At 50.7% G+C, this 17150-nt stretch overlaps 1 protein-coding gene across 3 annotated transcripts in view; it reads right to left on the bottom strand.

Moving 5' to 3' along the window:
* Nucleotides 1–15192, bottom strand: part of ST14 (ST14 transmembrane serine protease matriptase) — a 40246-nt gene extending 25054 nt beyond the window's left edge. Inside the window, exon 1 of one of the 3 annotated variants that reach the window (XM_047752958.1) lies at nt 14983–15192. In XM_047752958.1, coding sequence (XP_047608914.1) covers nt 14983–15063 — 81 coding nt within the window. In that variant the 5' untranslated portion in view covers nt 15064–15192. Of the gene's footprint in view, nt 1–8514; nt 8536–11349; nt 11434–14982 lie in introns of those variants that run through there. The other 2 variants (XM_047752959.1, XM_047752960.1) reach the window with 2 other exon arrangements.
* Nucleotides 15193–17150: the final 1958 nt, after the last annotated feature.

Below are 17150 nucleotides of genomic sequence, written 5' to 3'. Positions count from 1 at the left end.
TGAACAGAGTGTGTGTATGTTTATATGCATTGGAAGAAATGTAACAAAATAATGGTTTATTACTTTTACTTTCAATTTGCAGAGTGATTTCGCAACTGTTTTCTTACCCTCACAACCATCTTGGAATCATTTCATGACAGGTGCCCTCACCACTGTTCTAGAGAAAGGCAGGGGAAAATGATGACTTTGCAAGATCATACCACCCTTGGGTGGCAGCTCGAGATCTTATACTGATTTCCTGCCTCCCTGAGGTCAGCTGCCAGAACCCAGGGAGCAAGTATTCTGGGAAATGGGAAAGCCAGCTCCTTGGGACCCAAGGGCCACCCCAGCCTGGCCATGAAGCAAGGTGTCAGAGGTGGGACTGGCTCATAGGTAGGGCCCTGGTCATGCTTGCTGTGTGAATCCGCAGACGCTGTTTAACCAGTAACTAGACTACTGCCTTTTATTACCCTACTCCTGGCCTCATTTTCAGGTACATTGGAGATCATCTTGCCTAACCCAGTCATTTTATTGATAAGGAAACTGAGGCTGAGAGAGAGGGTAGGAACTATCCAAAGTCACAAAGGTAGTGAAGCCAGTAAAGCACCAAAGCGAGACAAGAGCCATAGCTTTCAGGAGTTCCCGTCATGGCTCAGTGGTTAACGAATCCGACTAGGAACCATGAGTTGCGGGTTCGATCCCTGGCCTTGCTCAGTGGGTTAAGGATCCAGCATTGCCGTGAGCTGCGGTACAGGCTGCAGACTCGGCTCGGATCCCGCGTTGCTGTGGCTCTAGTGTGGGCCAGTGGCTACAGCTCTGATTTGACCCCTAGCCTGGGAACCTCGATATGCCACGGGAGCGGCCCAAGAAATGGCAAAAAAGACCAAAAAAAAAAAAAAAAGAGCCATAGCTTTCAACCCTGGCAGGGTTTCACTGATGGGTACATGCCCCCAGGAGGAGGTGGCAGGGGGTTCCCATCCACTCAGGCTTAATCATGTACATTGCCTTCTCTCTGTACAGAACCATCTCATTCCAGGTCACAGAGCCAATGGAAGAGGGAGCACACAAGTGCCTGCCTCTGCCTCTCCTGTCTTTCATAAAAGTAAACACATCTGCAGGTGCACATACAAAACCTAGTGCTGTGAAGCAGGTGCTTGCCTACCATAAACAGAGGCCACGCCACTCTCGTGGCTGCTTCCCACCCAGGAGCTCAAGTTAGATCTTGGCCAGAGTCCCCAGAAACACAGCTTGGCTCAAGGCCAGCTCAGACAAGAAGGAATGACTTTCTGGAGGACAGAGTGAAGCCCTTGGAGGGATGAAGGAGGAGAAGCCAAGGGTGGGGTGCAAGGGCAAATCAGATCATCACCATCCAAACCCAACTTCCTAGAGGGACAGAGACGGGGAGCATCTAAAACTCTAGATGGGGAGAAGCACCAGAGAATATCATAGTTTCTGCTATTTTCAGCACATCAGTGCAAATGATGTATATCCTCCCCAAGGCTAGTGGTTGTCCAGAAAACTAATTTATAGAAGGTAAAAAGAACAACTCACATTTTATTTGATGCTATAGAAAGAGTCCTGTGGTCACCTTACTCCTGTTAAGAAGAAACTCACCAGGGCTGAAAGCTGAACACTAAGCAAGCAAAACTCTATGTCCATGTCCACCACAGACCCCCTGCTGGAGGGAACCAAAATGTGCCTAGTTGCCCAAGCCCAGACTGATGGGCCAGGCACCGGCCACACGCTCGCCAGGGCCTGCTCTTCCACTGGCTCCAGGGACCAGCAGATCTGAAGCCGGAACATGCCACTGGCAGCTCAGTGTGGTCCTCATGGGAGAAAAGCTACTAGTAAGTGTTCATGCTAATAAACAGCAGAAATAATACGAACCATCCAAAAAATCCACACAACAGACCAGTCAACTGCAGAGAGGGACAAAAATAAACCTTGCCAGACTTTTTTTTTTTTTTTTCAAGATTGTTCCTCATTTGGCCAAGGTCGGGTGTGATCTGCCAGGAAGGCAGCAGACGAAACCGAAGACGGGAGTCTTGGGAAGGGCCATGAAAGGCCCTCACATGATGTCTGATGATATGCTTCTGTGGCTGAGGATCAAGGTCAAAGGGCAGAGGTGATGTCACTGGCTGGAGACACAGACCTAAGACTGGGACAAGGGTGGGTGGCTTCATGTGCCACTGTCTCGTGGCAGGCACCCCTCTCTCATAAGCTCAGTGACTCAGTGTGCCCACCATCAGGTGGGATGGATTTCAATTCCATGATGTCATCCCCACCACCATGGCCATGAGAACCAGAACATATCCCTGGGATGGTGCAAGCAGGAAATGATGGTCTGAGCACCCAGGTGAGGCATGCCTTCCATGGGACTTCAAAAATGCCTTTATTTTCAAAAGGAAAGACAAAGCCAGCATAACTCATGGCCACTCCCTGGTACCATTTCAACTTAGATCCTGGCCAGAATTCCCCAGAAACTCAGCCTGGCTCAAGAGCAGGGGACCTGCCACCGCATTTGTCAACCTGAGAGATGCTGAGCACAGGACAATGCACAGCACTGAGATACTAGGGGTGCAACTGGAGAAAAGTCCCTTCTTCAAGCTGCTGGTTATAAAGGAACCCTGTCTCCAGGCAGAAGAGGCCCTATTAAAGGGGCTCTCTCCAGCTGAATCAGCACCCACAAAAAAACTCAAGCAGCTGTGGGCAGAGTACAGCCAATATGCAGGTTCCCGAGGGTGAGAACTTCACCCATCCTACAGCCACTGCAGTTCTGTCCCAGCGCAACGACCAGCACAGAGAGGACACTCAATTTGCTCATCACAGGATGACCGAATCGACAAAGGAGAAGGGAAAAGAAACCCATATTTGAATTCACCCCCTCACCAGCCCGGGGAAACTGATATCAAAAAAAGCCAGAATCTCAAGAAACAGGAAGTGTAAACTCTTGATGGTACTACCTCAGCATTTCCCCGACTTGTCTGGCCATGAAAAAATAATAATTAAAAAAAAGAAAAGAAGCACAAAAAAGCAAAAAAAAAAAACAAAAAAACCCCAAAAACAAAAACATAGTGCTTGCTCGAATAGTGATTCCCAAGCCTCTCTCCCTCTCCGTGAAGATTATGATGCAGATGCAGCAGGTCAAGGGCAGGGCCCTGGGGTTTGGAAGTTTAACCTGTGTCCCAGGTCATTCTTAGGAACTGGGTGGTTAGAGTATGCTGCCGCCTACCATTTCTAGGAGGCTGCTGGCCCCACTCACTCACCTCCCATCACAGTGAGAGGAGCCTCCAGGCCATGTCAGTTTCAGTCAGCCTATTTTAAGCAACCACCTGGGATGCAAGGTACCTGTGCAAGGGGTTGGACTGGGCTTCCCCACCCAGGACTCTCCCACGATAGGTTATAAGCACCACCCAGAAGTCCCTGAAGCTGCCAGCAGATTTCTGTGGACACATACTGCCAGTTGAGACTGGTTAGCAGGTGGCTTTTGTGTTTGTGGCCTGACCCTCTCACTCTTTCCCTTCGACCTTATTCTGTCCTCAGCTGCCCCACCAGGAAGAAGGAGCTGCCGGGAAATGGGTGAGGCTGCAGGGCCCTGAGAGGATCCAAAAATTACCTGCAGATCTGTGACCCCCAGGCATTGAGAGAAACAGAAAGCTGACCCAGAGCCAACAGCTCCTGTTGAAGGAAATAAATCAAAATTGCACACCTGCTCAGAGCAAGATGGAAAGTCTCAGGGGCCTGACTCGGCTGATGTGGGCCCTGTCAGCACAGGACCCAAGGGATCGCTGCTGGCCTGCCCAGCCAGAGTCTGCAGGTTTCAGGCCTGTACCCCCTCCCCACTCCTGGCCCTGCCCACACTACTGCGGCACTGGAACCACACACACCTGCAACCAGACTCCATAGACACAAGCCTCCTTCTTTTATGAGGGGTCAGGGTGGGTGAATTTCCACCCCTTCAACACTGGATTGAGGGGCACTAACCCTGCCCCCAGAAAACCTGTAGGGAAGCATGACGCAGCTCCTGTCACCACCCACCAAGTCCCACCTGCCCCTGAAGACACAGCCCAGGGCTGAGCCCCTCCAGGAAACCCCTGGGACCACCTCAGTCTGGAGTCCTTCTCCCTGGAACCTCAATCCCCTTAGACCCACTTCATCAATGATACCCACTGGCCATAGTAGTCAGGGAATCCTAGGAGGTCAGGCTCCCCCAGTTTCTTCTTGGCACTGCTTCCCTCCCCCACCCCTTTTACCCTTGACCTTGCCCAGGTGAGCCCCTGACTGACTGACTGACTGACCAATTGAAAGACTTTTCTGGGAGTTCCCGTCGTGGCGCAGTGGTTAACAAATCCGACTAGGAACCATGAGGTTGCGGGTTCAATCCCTGCCCTTGCTCAGTGGGTTGACGATCCAGCATTGCTGTGAGCTGTGGTGTAGGCCGCAGACGCGGCTCGGATCCCGCGTTGCTGTGGCTCTGGCGTAGGCCGGTGGCTACAGCTCCAATTAGACCCCTAGCCTGGGAACCTCCATATGCCAAGGGAGCGGCTCCGGAAAAGGCAAAAAGACAAAAAAAAAAAAAAAGAAAGAAAGAAAGAAAGAAGGACTTTTCCCTTCATAGGCAGATTTAGGATGCCTACCCCAAGGAAGGCGCTAGAGCCCAGGGAACTTTCCTGACCTGTGTCCACCCCTAGAAGGGTTGAGAATGCTCAGTCCACACCCCAGGATTCTGCTGACAGCCCCTCAATCTCTCTAGTGTCAGCCACCCCGCCACCTGCAATATCCTCGGCATCTGCGTCTGAGTTCATCCTCGCCCAGTCTCTCCCTGTCCCGGTCCTCAGTTAAATGCTCCCCCAGGACACAAACTCTTGTCATTCCAACCAGAATATTCCATCTCAAATGGGCTCCAAGATTGCATAAGAGAGAAGCCTGTCCCCCAACCCAGCCAGTATCTTTGATCCCACAAACTCTGTACACACCGCGTCCTTTTCAGCCAGAGAGCCCCTTCCTGGCTCAGCCACACCCACCTTTCTCCGGCCCTAGTCACCTGACCAGGAGCGGAAGTATTTGCCTGCAGGGACACAAACCAGGCAGATCCCCCAGAAATTAAACAAGAAAGAAAGAAAAGATTCCCATCGTGGCACAGCGGAAATGAATCCCACTAGGAACCATGAGGACACAGGTTCAATCCCTGGCCTCGCTCAGTGGGTTAAGGATCCGGCGTTGCTGTGAGCTGTGGTATAGGTCACAGACACGGCTCAGATCTGGCATTGCTGTGGCTGTGCCTGTGGCCAGCAGCTATAGCCCTGATTAGACCCCTAGCCTGGGAACCTCCATGTGCCTCGGGTGTGGCCCTAAAAAACAAAAAAAGAAAAGAAAAAAAAACCCACTAAATTAGAAACTAAGAAAAAAAAAACAGTAAACCAGAAAGAGGTAAAGGCATCACCCTGTAATTTCTTTTCATCCTTTTTCTTGACATTTCACTGAGCCCACATTCAGATTTCACAGCTAGTGCTTTTTTATTGACATTTTTGTCGAGATCACCGTAAATTTGAGTGCAGTTGTAAGAAATGATACCAAGATCCCTGGCACACTTTGCCCAGTCTCCCCGAGTGGTAACATCGAGAAAGACTATAGCTACAACACCACGACACTGATGTAACCCACGGGTCTCATTCAGAGATCATTTTACTTGTATTCATTTGCATGGAGCTGTTAAGTTCCCAATGATTTTATCCCTGGCATACATTCCTGTGTGGACCAACAGTCATGATTCTGCAGGGTTCCCACAAGGATCCCTCCTTGCAGCCCTCCTGTGACCACACCCACTTCCTCCTGCCCGCCCCACCGCCCACCCAGCCGATCCTCCAGTTCGAAAACTGGCATTTCAAAAGTGTCAAATAAATGGATCATCCAGTATAGAATTTATAAGGATTGCTGTCTTTTTCTCCCTCAGCAATATTCCCTGGCGCATCATGCCTCAAGGCTTTGCTCTTTTGTATTGCTGAGTAGTATTCCACAGTGCCTGTTAGCCTTTTTTAACCGCTGACTTGGTGGACCCAGAGAACTGCAGACGTTAGTGGAAATGCACCAAGTGCACTGGCCTTCTGGAATTGACTACATTCAGAAATACCTCTGCACCTCTTCAGCAGCTCCCAGCAAAGTTAACTGGGCTACCAATCTAGCAGTTTGAAAGCCCTGAATATGCAAACAAGAAAGCCCCATCACCAGGGAAGGGCGCCGGGAGGCCCCAACCTGTGCACAGAAGTTAAAGGACGGGAGCCATGAGAAAAATGAGGAGTCCTGTTCTTGGCATCGGATTCTTAGAGCGAAAACAGTTTAGACGTCATCCCCTCTCCATCCTCCCGGGACCACCCTTTCTGGGGGAAAGGGTATTTTCAGTTTGGGCCACCGCGACAAAGTTCTTCCCTCCCCGGAGGGTGATCGGCATCACAGTAGCCTGCACATCAGCATTGCAATAGAACCGGCAGATTCCTTCCGCTCAGGGCAGTTCCTGAAATCTGAGTCCGCTCTTTCCCCAGCTAAAATGCTTGACTCAATCATTCAGTGTTTTCTACACCTCTGGCCATTGGGAAAACGCACAGTAGCTACAGGTGTGGAAAGTAACATAACGTCTTTTCTATCAAGGGAAATCTTGGCTAATCCATTGTGCTCCGGTTTCAGCTGAAACCGCCTCCTGCGACGCCCTCTTCTTTCCCTCTTCTCCCAGCAACAGTTTGTTTCAATTGGCCAACCGGGAAGAATGTGCGCCCTGACCTGACCAATGAGAAGGAGACAGGAACGTCACCTGCGTTAGGGATAAATAGGGAGGGTCTTTTCTTCTTTGCACGCCCTTAGAGATAAATAGGAAAGGTCTTTTCTTCTTTGCACGCCCTTTTTGAGCACCCGCGCCCTTCTGCGGAAGTAAAGAGCCGTGTCAAGATCTCCAGTGTTCACGTGTCTCATGTTCCAACACTGACGATGATCCGAGCCATTCTCCAACACATGGAACCCACAATTCAATAGCATAACCCAAACCGGGCCTGACCGGTCAGGTCTCCACGAGGGCTGTTTGTCAATTTCCTCCCTTATCCTGAGCACTGTTGCCATAAACCTGTCCCATAGCAGAGTCAACCAGCACCCACAAATAGTAAAAAAAAAATACTAACGACAAAAAATGACATATCCACTTGATGAAAGTTTATGCAGCCATCAAGAATCATTTTGCAAAGGGTAGGTAATAACGCGGAAAAACTCTAAAATACAATGTTAAATGAGAAAAAGTCAAAGTGTTAGGGTGTTTCCTCCCCCTTCCAAACTCAGTTCAGGTTGTCTCTTCTGAGAAGCCTCCAAGGAAAGCCCCTCCCCCACTGTTTTAGTGGGGTGATGTCCTCCAGTTTCCCTGTCACCCCAAGCACACCTGCACCCCAATCTCTGGGTCTCAAAGTCAACCACCTGGGGAGAGGGCTGCGTCTTGCTCCACAACACAAGTGTGGTTTAGATATGTAATAAATAGGTGATCAATTCATTCATTACAAACATGTCTTTAGCAACAGGATAGGAATGACATTATAGTTCCATCTGGGGAGAATACATGTACACATATATATTAATATCCACATAAGTATTAATTCATGCATAGAAGATGTGGGAGAATAGAAACCTGACTGTTTATAGGGTTATAAAATCTGGGGAGAGAATTTCAGAGGAATTTCACTGTATATATTTTTACATTGCTTGACTTAAAAAAATCCTTTCCTAAGTTTTTAATTGGAAAAAAAAGCAACTTTTTTTTGTCTTTTGTCTTTTTTTTTTTTTTTTAGAGCTGCACCCACAGCATATGGAGGTTCCCAGGCTAGGGGTTGAATCGGAGCTGTAACTGCCAGCCTATGCCACAACCACAGCAATACCAGATCCAAGCCATGTCTGAGAGCTACATCACAACTCATGGCAACACCAGATCCCTAACCCACTGAGCGAGGACAGGGATCAAACCACATCCTCATGGATCCTAGTCGGGTTCCTTAACCACTGAGCCACTATGGGAACTCCAAAAGCAACTTTTTTTAAAGAAAATATGCATAGGCAATATCCAGTTAATAAAATGTCTCTCTAGGAGTTTCCTCGTGGCTCAGTGGGTTACGGATCCAGCGGCTAAACTACAGCGGCTCTGTTATAGCTGTGGCGCAAGTTCAGTCCCTGGCTGGGGAAATTCTACATGCTGTAGATGTGGCCAAAAAAAAAAAAAAAAAATTGTCTCTCTTGGGTACTTTCCCCATTTCTAAAATTCCTTCTACTTTTCTAAGTTAGCCAAATTTTCTTTAAATATGTATATATCAGCCTTTTTAATAATAATTTTAAAAGATATAACCAAATAAAAATACTGAGGGGGGATTTGTTTGACATTTGAGGGAACCACATTATAGGCTGGCTTTGTGAACTCAAAATTCTGGGTCTGCCGTGTTGCCCTGCTCGCTCCTTAGATCCCAACTGTGGGGGGGATGGAGGTTTTGAGTCTTATCTGGGTGGTTCACTTACTTCTAAGGCAGCTGGCTGCCCAGGTCCTTCTGAGTCATGATGAAGTCATTTGAGGTATCGGCCTTTCCCTCCTGGTAGGGTGTCATCAACGAAGCTGATAAGCGAAGCCCTAAGACCTCATCAGAGTTGTTACTAAATAAGAAATGACACAAGACCCAGGAAGGAGTCAGGAGCAACCCCGAGGCCACCACCCAGAGTGACCTGGAAGCATGAGGAGACCCTTTGGGCACAGTCAATCAAACACAACTCTGCAGACCTGACTCTCCTCCAGCCCCCAGCCCTCCACTGTGCCCAGTTGATAGGAGGCTGATATGCCTTCCAGAACATATGTATACAACAACAAACTAGATAAAACCTAGGCATGCAGCAAAGATTGGAAGGAGGTATGCAAAATGTAAAGAATTTGATTTGTGTGCCTGGGCAGGTAAATTTTCTTTATTTTAAAATCTATTATGGGAGTTCCCGTCGTGGCGCAGTGGTTAACGAATCCGACTAGGAACCATGAGGTTGCGGGTTCGGTCCCTGCCCTTGCTCAGTGGGTTAACGATCCGGTGTTGCCATGAGCTGTGGTGTAGGTTGCAGACGCGGCTTGGATCCCGCGTTGCTGTGGCTCTGGCATAGGCCGGTGGCTACAGCTCCGATTCAACCCCTAGCCTGGGAACCTCCATATGCCGCCAGAGCGGCCCAAGAAATAGCAACAACAACAACAACAGAAGACAAAAGACAAAAAAAAAAATCTATTATGATTTTTAATCACATGTATAATAAACAAAGCTCCATCTGTCAAAGCCTTGTGGAAATCCCATCTCCAGCCAGCCTCCTGGTCTACCAGGTGAGTCACCTCATCAAAAGCTGAAACCAGAAGAGTTTAGTATAAGAGATCTTTAGTGGGCTCCTGCTGGAGCCTGGTGCTGAGCACTGTTTAACGATGTGTTCTGGGGTTTTGCTTGGGGTGCGCATGAATTACCCATCATCCTGGGATTGTTCTGAGGTTAGTAGGCTTTGAAGTCACAAAGATCTAGGTTTGAACTCTTGCTCTACCCAAACTGCCTTTGGGCCATTATGCAAACTTTTCAAGCCTCAGTATTCTCTTCTGTAAACTAGGCATTTTTTCTTTTCTTTTCTTTCTCTCTTTTTTTTTTTTGTCTTTTTAGGGCCGTACCCACAGCATATGGAGGTTCCCAAGCTACAGCTGGCGGCCTACACCACAGCCACAGCAACACCAGATCCAACGCTGGATCCTTAACCCACTGAACGAGGCCAGGGATTGAACCTGGGTCCTCGTGGATTCTAGTCAGACTCGTTTCCTCTGAGCCATGACGGGAACTCTGGCGTTTTTTTTCTACTACTGTTGCTGTGAGGATTAAGAGAGCATGAATTGAAAATGCACATCTTGGAGTTCCTGTCGTGGCTCAGTGGTTAGCGAATCCGACTAAGAACCATGAGGTTGCGGGTTCGATCCCTGGCCTCGCTCAGTGGGTTAAGGACCCGGCATTGCCGTGAGCTGTGGTGTGGGTTGCAGATGCGGCTCGGATCCTTCGTTGCTGTGGCTCTGGCGTAGGCTGGCGGCTACAGCTCCGATTCGACCCCTAGCCTGGGAACCTCCATATGCCGAGGGAGCGGCCCAAGAAATGGCAAAAAGACAAAAAAATAAAAATAAAAGAAAAAAGAAAATGCACATCTTTAGTGAAGGGTAGTGATGACTGACTGTCTCGTTAAGGGCCACCTTTTTGCCATCATCATCACCAACTAAGAGACAAATTCTGACCAGTGAGTCAACTACCACAGGGATTCAAAGCATTCTGCTGCTAAGCAAATTCTGAAAATGAGATTCCAAGACAGAATTTTTAGTAAGGATCCGCTTCAAGAAAAGTCCTTAGCAAAGACAAAAGTCATGGCATTACTGCCCATGACTTCTGAGCAAACCCCAAACACCTTTCTCACCACTGCCAGCCAGGGTGAGAATTCTCTGAGAATCTCAGAAGTTCCCATTTTCCCGTCCTATCCTACCCAACAATTTTTGTAATTTGGCTAAGCGTGAGGCATCTCAGAAAATCCTGAGAAGAGAAATCCAATTTCTTACCAAATCAAACCATCTCTTACCCTTAGTAATTCAGACCTTCCTGGGCCCACTGGGCTGCCAGCCCTGTCTCATACCACAGCATTTCCAAGGAGAATGCAGCAAAGCCAGACTGCCTGGGTTCAAATCCTGAACCCACTACTGTTTTGCTCTGCGACCTTAGGCAAGTTACTAAGCCTCTCTGGGCTCCACCTTCCTCACCTATGAAAGGGTAATAGTACTTACTCTGAGAGGTATAAGACATGGCATATGCTCCATAAACTCAGCGATGATCATTAGTATTCCAGACACTCCAATAACCCATGTGCAAGGTCAGAAGCCACAACTTTGGGACCTGTGCTCCTTAGGGCCTTGTCACACCCTCACCCCTCTTCCCAAAACAGACTTTCTCTCTTAGGAGAGACAGGAGCCAACAGCCTGGGCAGAACCACAGGCCAGAGAAGCTGGCACCAGCAAAATTCTAGGACCACAGCGGCCACAGCCACAGCCACAGCTGGCAGTGAGAGGCCTGGGTGGGGGAGGCTGTGACGAAACGGCACCCCCACCAAGGAGCCAGCTTTGGGCAGACCCACTCCGGGACGATTTGCAGGGGTAGCAGGCAAGGGCTTCTTCCCAAGGCACCTGTCAAGCTAGTGCTGTCTTCTCCTACCCTCAGTTTTCTTTCTCCTAAACGAGGGCCACAGAGTCCCAGGACCGGGCTGGAGGGAAGGCTGTATGAGGCCTGAGGAAGGCAGGCTTCCGGACCATTCACACACCTTGGCTCCCGCTGCTCACCACCTTCCCAGGCTCTCTGCTCACTCCTGCAGGTACCTTTCAGCACACGGCCTTCCCCTCCAGAGGCCCGCGCATGCTCTGAGAGCCCAGAAAGAGGGAAGTGCTCTAAGTTTTGTTTTGTGTGCTGGGAGGGAGAAAGGCCTGAGCAGTCTGTCCTAGCACCCATTTCCCTTTTTTTTCTTCTTTGCCTGCACCCGAGGCATGTGGAGGTTCCCAGGCTAGGGGTCCAATCAGAGCTACAGCTGCCGGCCTACACCAGAGTCACAGCAACATCAGATCTGAGTTGCGCCTGTGACCTACACCACAGCCACAGCCACGCCAGATCTGAGCCTCATCTGCAACCTACACCACAGCTCACGGCAACGCCAGATCCTTAACCCACTGAGCAAGGCCAAGGATCGAACCTGTGTCCTCATAGATACTAGTCAGATTCGTTTCCACTGAGCCACAACAGGAATTCTCCCATTTCCCTTTCACAGGAGGACCTTCCTCACAGAAGCCACATAAAAGAGGGAAATGAAAACTACAAGGCCCTAGGGAGAGGGTTTCCATTGCCAGGATGCTGTTCCCAACACTCCTGGATGAGATTCCCAGAGCTCAGCAGGCAGACAGGCAGGCAGGTCTGCCAGGTCACCCCCCCAACCCCAACCTAGGTTCTCAGCCTCTTCCTAAGCATCCTACTGATATGATATCAGCTTACAGTTTGTCTCAAGGCTTTGCCAACTCAAGAAATTCAAACTGTGATTTGTACCCCACACTGCAACTTATAAAGGGCTTTCGTGTAAAGGATCCTTTTTAATCTTTGCAACACATCTGTGACATACATGTCATCCCCATTTTATAGCCACAGAAACTAAGGTCCAGAGAGATTAGGTAACACTTCTGAGATCATCTGACGGGAAAGTGGCAACACCAGGTCTTGACTCCAGGTTGGAAACCCCTGCCACCACATCAGTGACAGAAGTGACTGAGAGCAAGGAGTTCAATAGCAACAGTGCTCCTGTGGGGCCCAGTGTGACCAAGCCAGGCTCCTGCCGATGCATGCAGAGGACAAACCCAGGGGCAGCAGCTGCACCTCCTGGTTAGAAAACAAGTCAAGGCAGAGGTGCAGTGGGTTAAGAATGTGACTGCAGTGGCTTGGGTTGCTGCAGAGGTACAGGTTCCGCCCCCAGCCCCATGCAGTATGTAAAAGGATCTGCCGTGGCCATAGCTGCAGCCTGAATTCAGTCCCTGGCCCAGGAACTTTCATATGCCATGGGTGTGGCCATAAAACAATTTTTTTAAAGAAAGAACAAAAAGGAGTTCCCGTCGTGGCACAATAGAAATGAATAGAACTAGGAACCATGAGGTTGCGGGTTCGATCCCTGGCCTCACTCCATAGGTTAAGGATCTGGCGTTGCCATGAGCTGTGGTGTAGGTCGCAGGCTCGGCTTGGATCCCGAGTTGCTGTGGCTGTGGCGCAGGCCAGCGGCTACCTTTCCGAATGGACCCCTAGCCTGGGAACCTCCATATGCTGAGGGTACAGCCCTAAAAGACAAAAAGATGAAAAAAAAAGAAGAAGAAGAAGAAAAACAAGTCAAGGCAGAGTCTGCAGACCCTGACTGCAAACACTGCAGGGTAATCCAGGAGTGAGAGTTCTGAGAAAGCATGGGGTGGGGAGCGGGATTCTGAGGACTTCCTGGAGAAACAGAAATGAGCTTTAGGCAGAGCAGGCCACTTCCTTTAGGACAGTGACTCACGTCTAATTTTCTCACACATCTCAGCACGGCTCTCAAGAGTGTAAGTTCCTTAAGGGAAACAACAACATCTTATTCATCTTTGATAGCCTTTCCCCCAACAGTGTCCGGCCCAGGATGAGGTATAGACATCAGTTCAGTGGAGCTTGGCAGGTGAAAAAGACAGTGATCCACTTAAGGAGAAAAAGGTGGAATCAGAGTGGAAGGAAGAGCCCAGCGGAGTGGAGAATGGATAATCTTCACGGAAGAGAATGAGCAGGACCATGAGGGGACAAAATCAAGGGCTTATGGGTAGCCGTGGAAGCTCAGAGGAGCGTGTGGGTGGTGAGAGGACTGCAGGAAGAAAGAGCCAGCTCTTGAGAGTCAGCAGGAGAATCCCAGAAAGGTAAGTCAGGAAGAAGTAAGACTTGAACAGAGGGAATAAAAACAGCCCAGAAATAGCAAACACCAAACAGCAGGCCCTCTGCTGAGGAAGCAGGAGGCTAGAGCCCCAGTAGGCAATTATTAGGGATTCATAAACATGGCAATTAAAGCAAGGAAAATAGAAGATGTCCACCACCAGTGTGCATCTGACCCCAGCAGGGCTGAGACTCAGCGGGAACACAGTCCCAAGCCTCCAGGCTGGCTGCTGAGTCCACACTTCCTCCTGCACTGGCTGGAAAAGTGGAGAAACCCAGAGTGCCCAGCCTCAGTTGCTAAGGGTGGTTCAGAGAATGAAGGCATCCCCAGAATCTGGCTTCTGCAAGCTTTCTCAGTCAGGATGGCCTTGGAAAAGACAGTGATTCTCGAGAGACCTCGGTGGAGGCCTGGCTGTTACTCCTGCCAGAGCACTGCCATGTAGCTTCCCCGCTCTTTACGTTAAGATCTAACGGTTTTTTTTTTTTTTTTTTTTTTTTTTGGAGTTCCCGTCGTGGCGCAGTGGTTAGCAAATCCGACTAGGAACCATGAGGTTGCGGGTTCGGTCCCTGCCCTTGCTCAATGGGTTAACGATCCGGCGTTGCCGTGAGCTGTGGTGTAGGTCGCAGACGCGGCTCGGATCCTGCGTTGCTGTGGCTCTGATGTAGGCTGGCGGCTACAGCTCCGATTCAACCCCTAGCCTGGGAACCTCCATATGCCGCGGGAGCGGCCCAAAGAAATAGCAAAAAGACAAAAAAAAAAAAAGATCTAACATTTTAATTGAAGATCTTTTAAGAAGTCTCTCCTGTTCTTTCTGCTAAGCAAGAGTTTCCTGCTTCAGTGTCTTCCAAAAGGCTCAAGACACAGCTTCCCACATCCTTTCCCATAAAGTCACCTGCCCAAACGGCTCTATCCCCTCTTGGAGAAGCCCAGACCCAGTCTCGCCCTGGGTGTCCCAAGCTCTATGGCAAGCGAAGCTCTGGCCTCCCAGTTGTCCTCTGCAGAGGTCCTCAGAATGTCTTCAGACCAGCAAGACAAAAACAAGTTCCTGCAGAGGCCAAGGACGCTAGGACTCCGGAGCCCTTTGGCAACTTTCCTTTCCCGACCCAAACCACCTGGTCTGAGGCCACGCCGTTGGTTCCTTCCAGATGTGCACCCACTGCGCGGAGATTATGCAGGGCCCAAGATGAGAACCCTTCCAGGTCAGGGAAAAGCCCGAGGGACAGGGGGACCGGGGCAGAGAGACGCCTGTACCTAGGCGGGCGCGGCGAGGCGGGAATCGAAGGTCCTGCCGGGTTCCCGCCGAGCAGGAAATTCCACCTGTTGACCCGGCGCCGCGACCACAAACCGGCAGAGGAGCTGCTCCCTCGGCCGACAGAAGCGCCGCGCTACTCCCCAGGCCCCCGATTCCCCGGGCCCTGTCCTCGCCCCCCGGCCCCCGCGTGTCCCGCCCAGATGCCCGCGCCGCCAGCGCTCGCCCACCTCCGGCCGCGAACTGTACTTGAGTCCCGCGCCGAGGCCCCCGAAGCCGCCAGCGCCCCTGCGCTCCCGGTCGCTCCTCATGGTCCCGTGGGCGGTGGGGCTCAGGCCATCGCCGCGGGGTCGGGGTCGGGGCGCGGGGCGGGCCTGGTTCCGGTCGCAGGTCCAGCGCGCCGGCCGCCGAGGTTCTTACCCGGCCCTTCCTGTCGCGCGCAGGTAGTTTCAGGGTGTGGCTCCCGGCCAGCCCCGCCCGCCGCGTCGCTGCACCTTCCCCTCCCCCCTCCCCCCTCCCCTCAGCCCGCGGGGCTCTCGGCCACCTCCTCCCCTAGGGAACCGGGAAGCTAGGCCACTGCCTGGAGGTGGTGGAGGAGCTGGGTGGGGCGACCTGTCTGGCGGTGGCCCTCTGCCCGCACCGTGCCCCGCTCACAGAACAGGCCCCCGGGAGATAGCGAGAAACAACAGCGAAACTTGGGAGTTCCCGGCCTGGCGCTGTGGAAATGAATCCGACTAGGAACCATGAGGTTGCAGGTTCGATCCCTGGCCTCGCTCAGTGGGTTAAGGATCCGGCGTTGCCCTCAGCTGTGGTGTAGGTTGCAGACGCGGCTTGGATCTGGCGTTGCTGTGGCTCTGGCGTGGGATGGCAGCAGCAGCTCGGATTAGACCCCTAAGCAGGTGCGGCCCTAAAAAGACAAAACAAACAAACAAAACAGGGAAACTTTTCCCCCACCCCCGCCCTTTTCCTCGCCTAGGTCCAGCCTTGGTTTCCCTCCCTCTCTTCCAGAGTCTTCAGTCTCTCCCGACCTTGCTCCACTTGTCCAGGTCTCAGTTCCGACCTACCTGTGGCCCAGCTTCCACCTCCAGCCACTGGCCCCCTCTCCCTCCTGGCAGGTAGCTGCCTCTCCTTCCTCCTTGTTGCTCCATGAGGGCCTCCCTGTGGCCTGCATCCGGCTCTCCCAGAGTTGCTCAACTCAGTGCCCTCTCAACTGCTCCCAGCCTCCTTCACCTGTTTGCAGCATCTGATACTGATTGACCCCAGCCTCAAATGTTCACCTTCCCTGGATTCTGGTCCTCCTTTCTGGCCCCTAAATGTCAGAGTTCCCAAAGCTCTCTCTCTTTTTTTTTCTCTACACTTTCTTGGCAACTCATCTAATGGCTTCAGGTAGGTTAAGTCCACTTTCCTAGCATTGACATGATGAGGAAGGGCCAATCCTGAATTAACAATTGCCTGGGGAGAAAAATTGCTTGGGAACTTCTCCTTTTGCTTTCTACTAGTGTTACGCATTTGCATTTAACAAATATCATTCAGTACAAGTTATATATTAAGCACTGTTCTTGATGCTGGGAAACAAGAGCAAGCAAAATAAAAACTCCTGCTTTGGAGTTCCCTTGTGGCTCAGGAGGTTAAGGATCCCGTGTTGTCACTGCTGTGGCTCAAGTTAGATACCTGGCATGGAAACTTCCACAGGCCCCTGGCACGGCCAAAAAGAAAAAAGAAAAGAAAAGAAAAGAAAAACAGCAAAAGAGAAACAATCAGCAAGGCCCAGACTCCCTTCCCAGACTTGGCCGTCTTGCACCATTTTCTCCTGTTATATTATCATTCTCCTAGGCTCAAAACCTTGGAATCATCTTTGACTCTCCAACCCTCAACCCTTACATTTCCTACGTAATTTGTTCCAGACTCAGTTGAGCCCTTCACTTAAGTAGCTGAGGTGTGTAAAACCCCTTTTTCCTCCCCTATTAGGAGACCCCACTTGAAGCTCTTGCACGTTGCCTGGATTAGTGTAAGAAGGAAATGCATCTCCTGCCCCCAGTTTGTGGTCCTCTAATCTCTCCTACACAGGGCAACCAGGTTACTCTTCCTAAATCACAGCATCTTTAAAACCTGAGTGTTGGGAGCTCCCGTCATGGCTCAGGGGAAACGAATCTGACTGGTATAGAACACAGGTTCGATCTCTCACATCCCTCAGTGGGTTAAGGATCCGGCAGATATGGCTCAGATCCTTGGTTGCTGTGGCTATGGTGTAGGCTGGCAGCTGCAGCTCCAATTCGACCCCTAGCCCAGGAATCTCTACATGCCACCAGTGCAGCCCTAAAAAGAAAAAAAAAACAAAAAAAACCCCTCAATGTCTCCTGGATCAAATCCAGCAGCCTTCCCTGGCTTTCACCATGTG

Source organism: Phacochoerus africanus, chromosome 11 (assembly GCF_016906955.1).
Source record: "Phacochoerus africanus isolate WHEZ1 chromosome 11, ROS_Pafr_v1, whole genome shotgun sequence".
Classification (NCBI taxonomy): Eukaryota; Metazoa; Chordata; class Mammalia; order Artiodactyla; family Suidae; genus Phacochoerus; species Phacochoerus africanus.
This window is presented reverse-complemented; position numbering and strand designations above follow the sequence as displayed.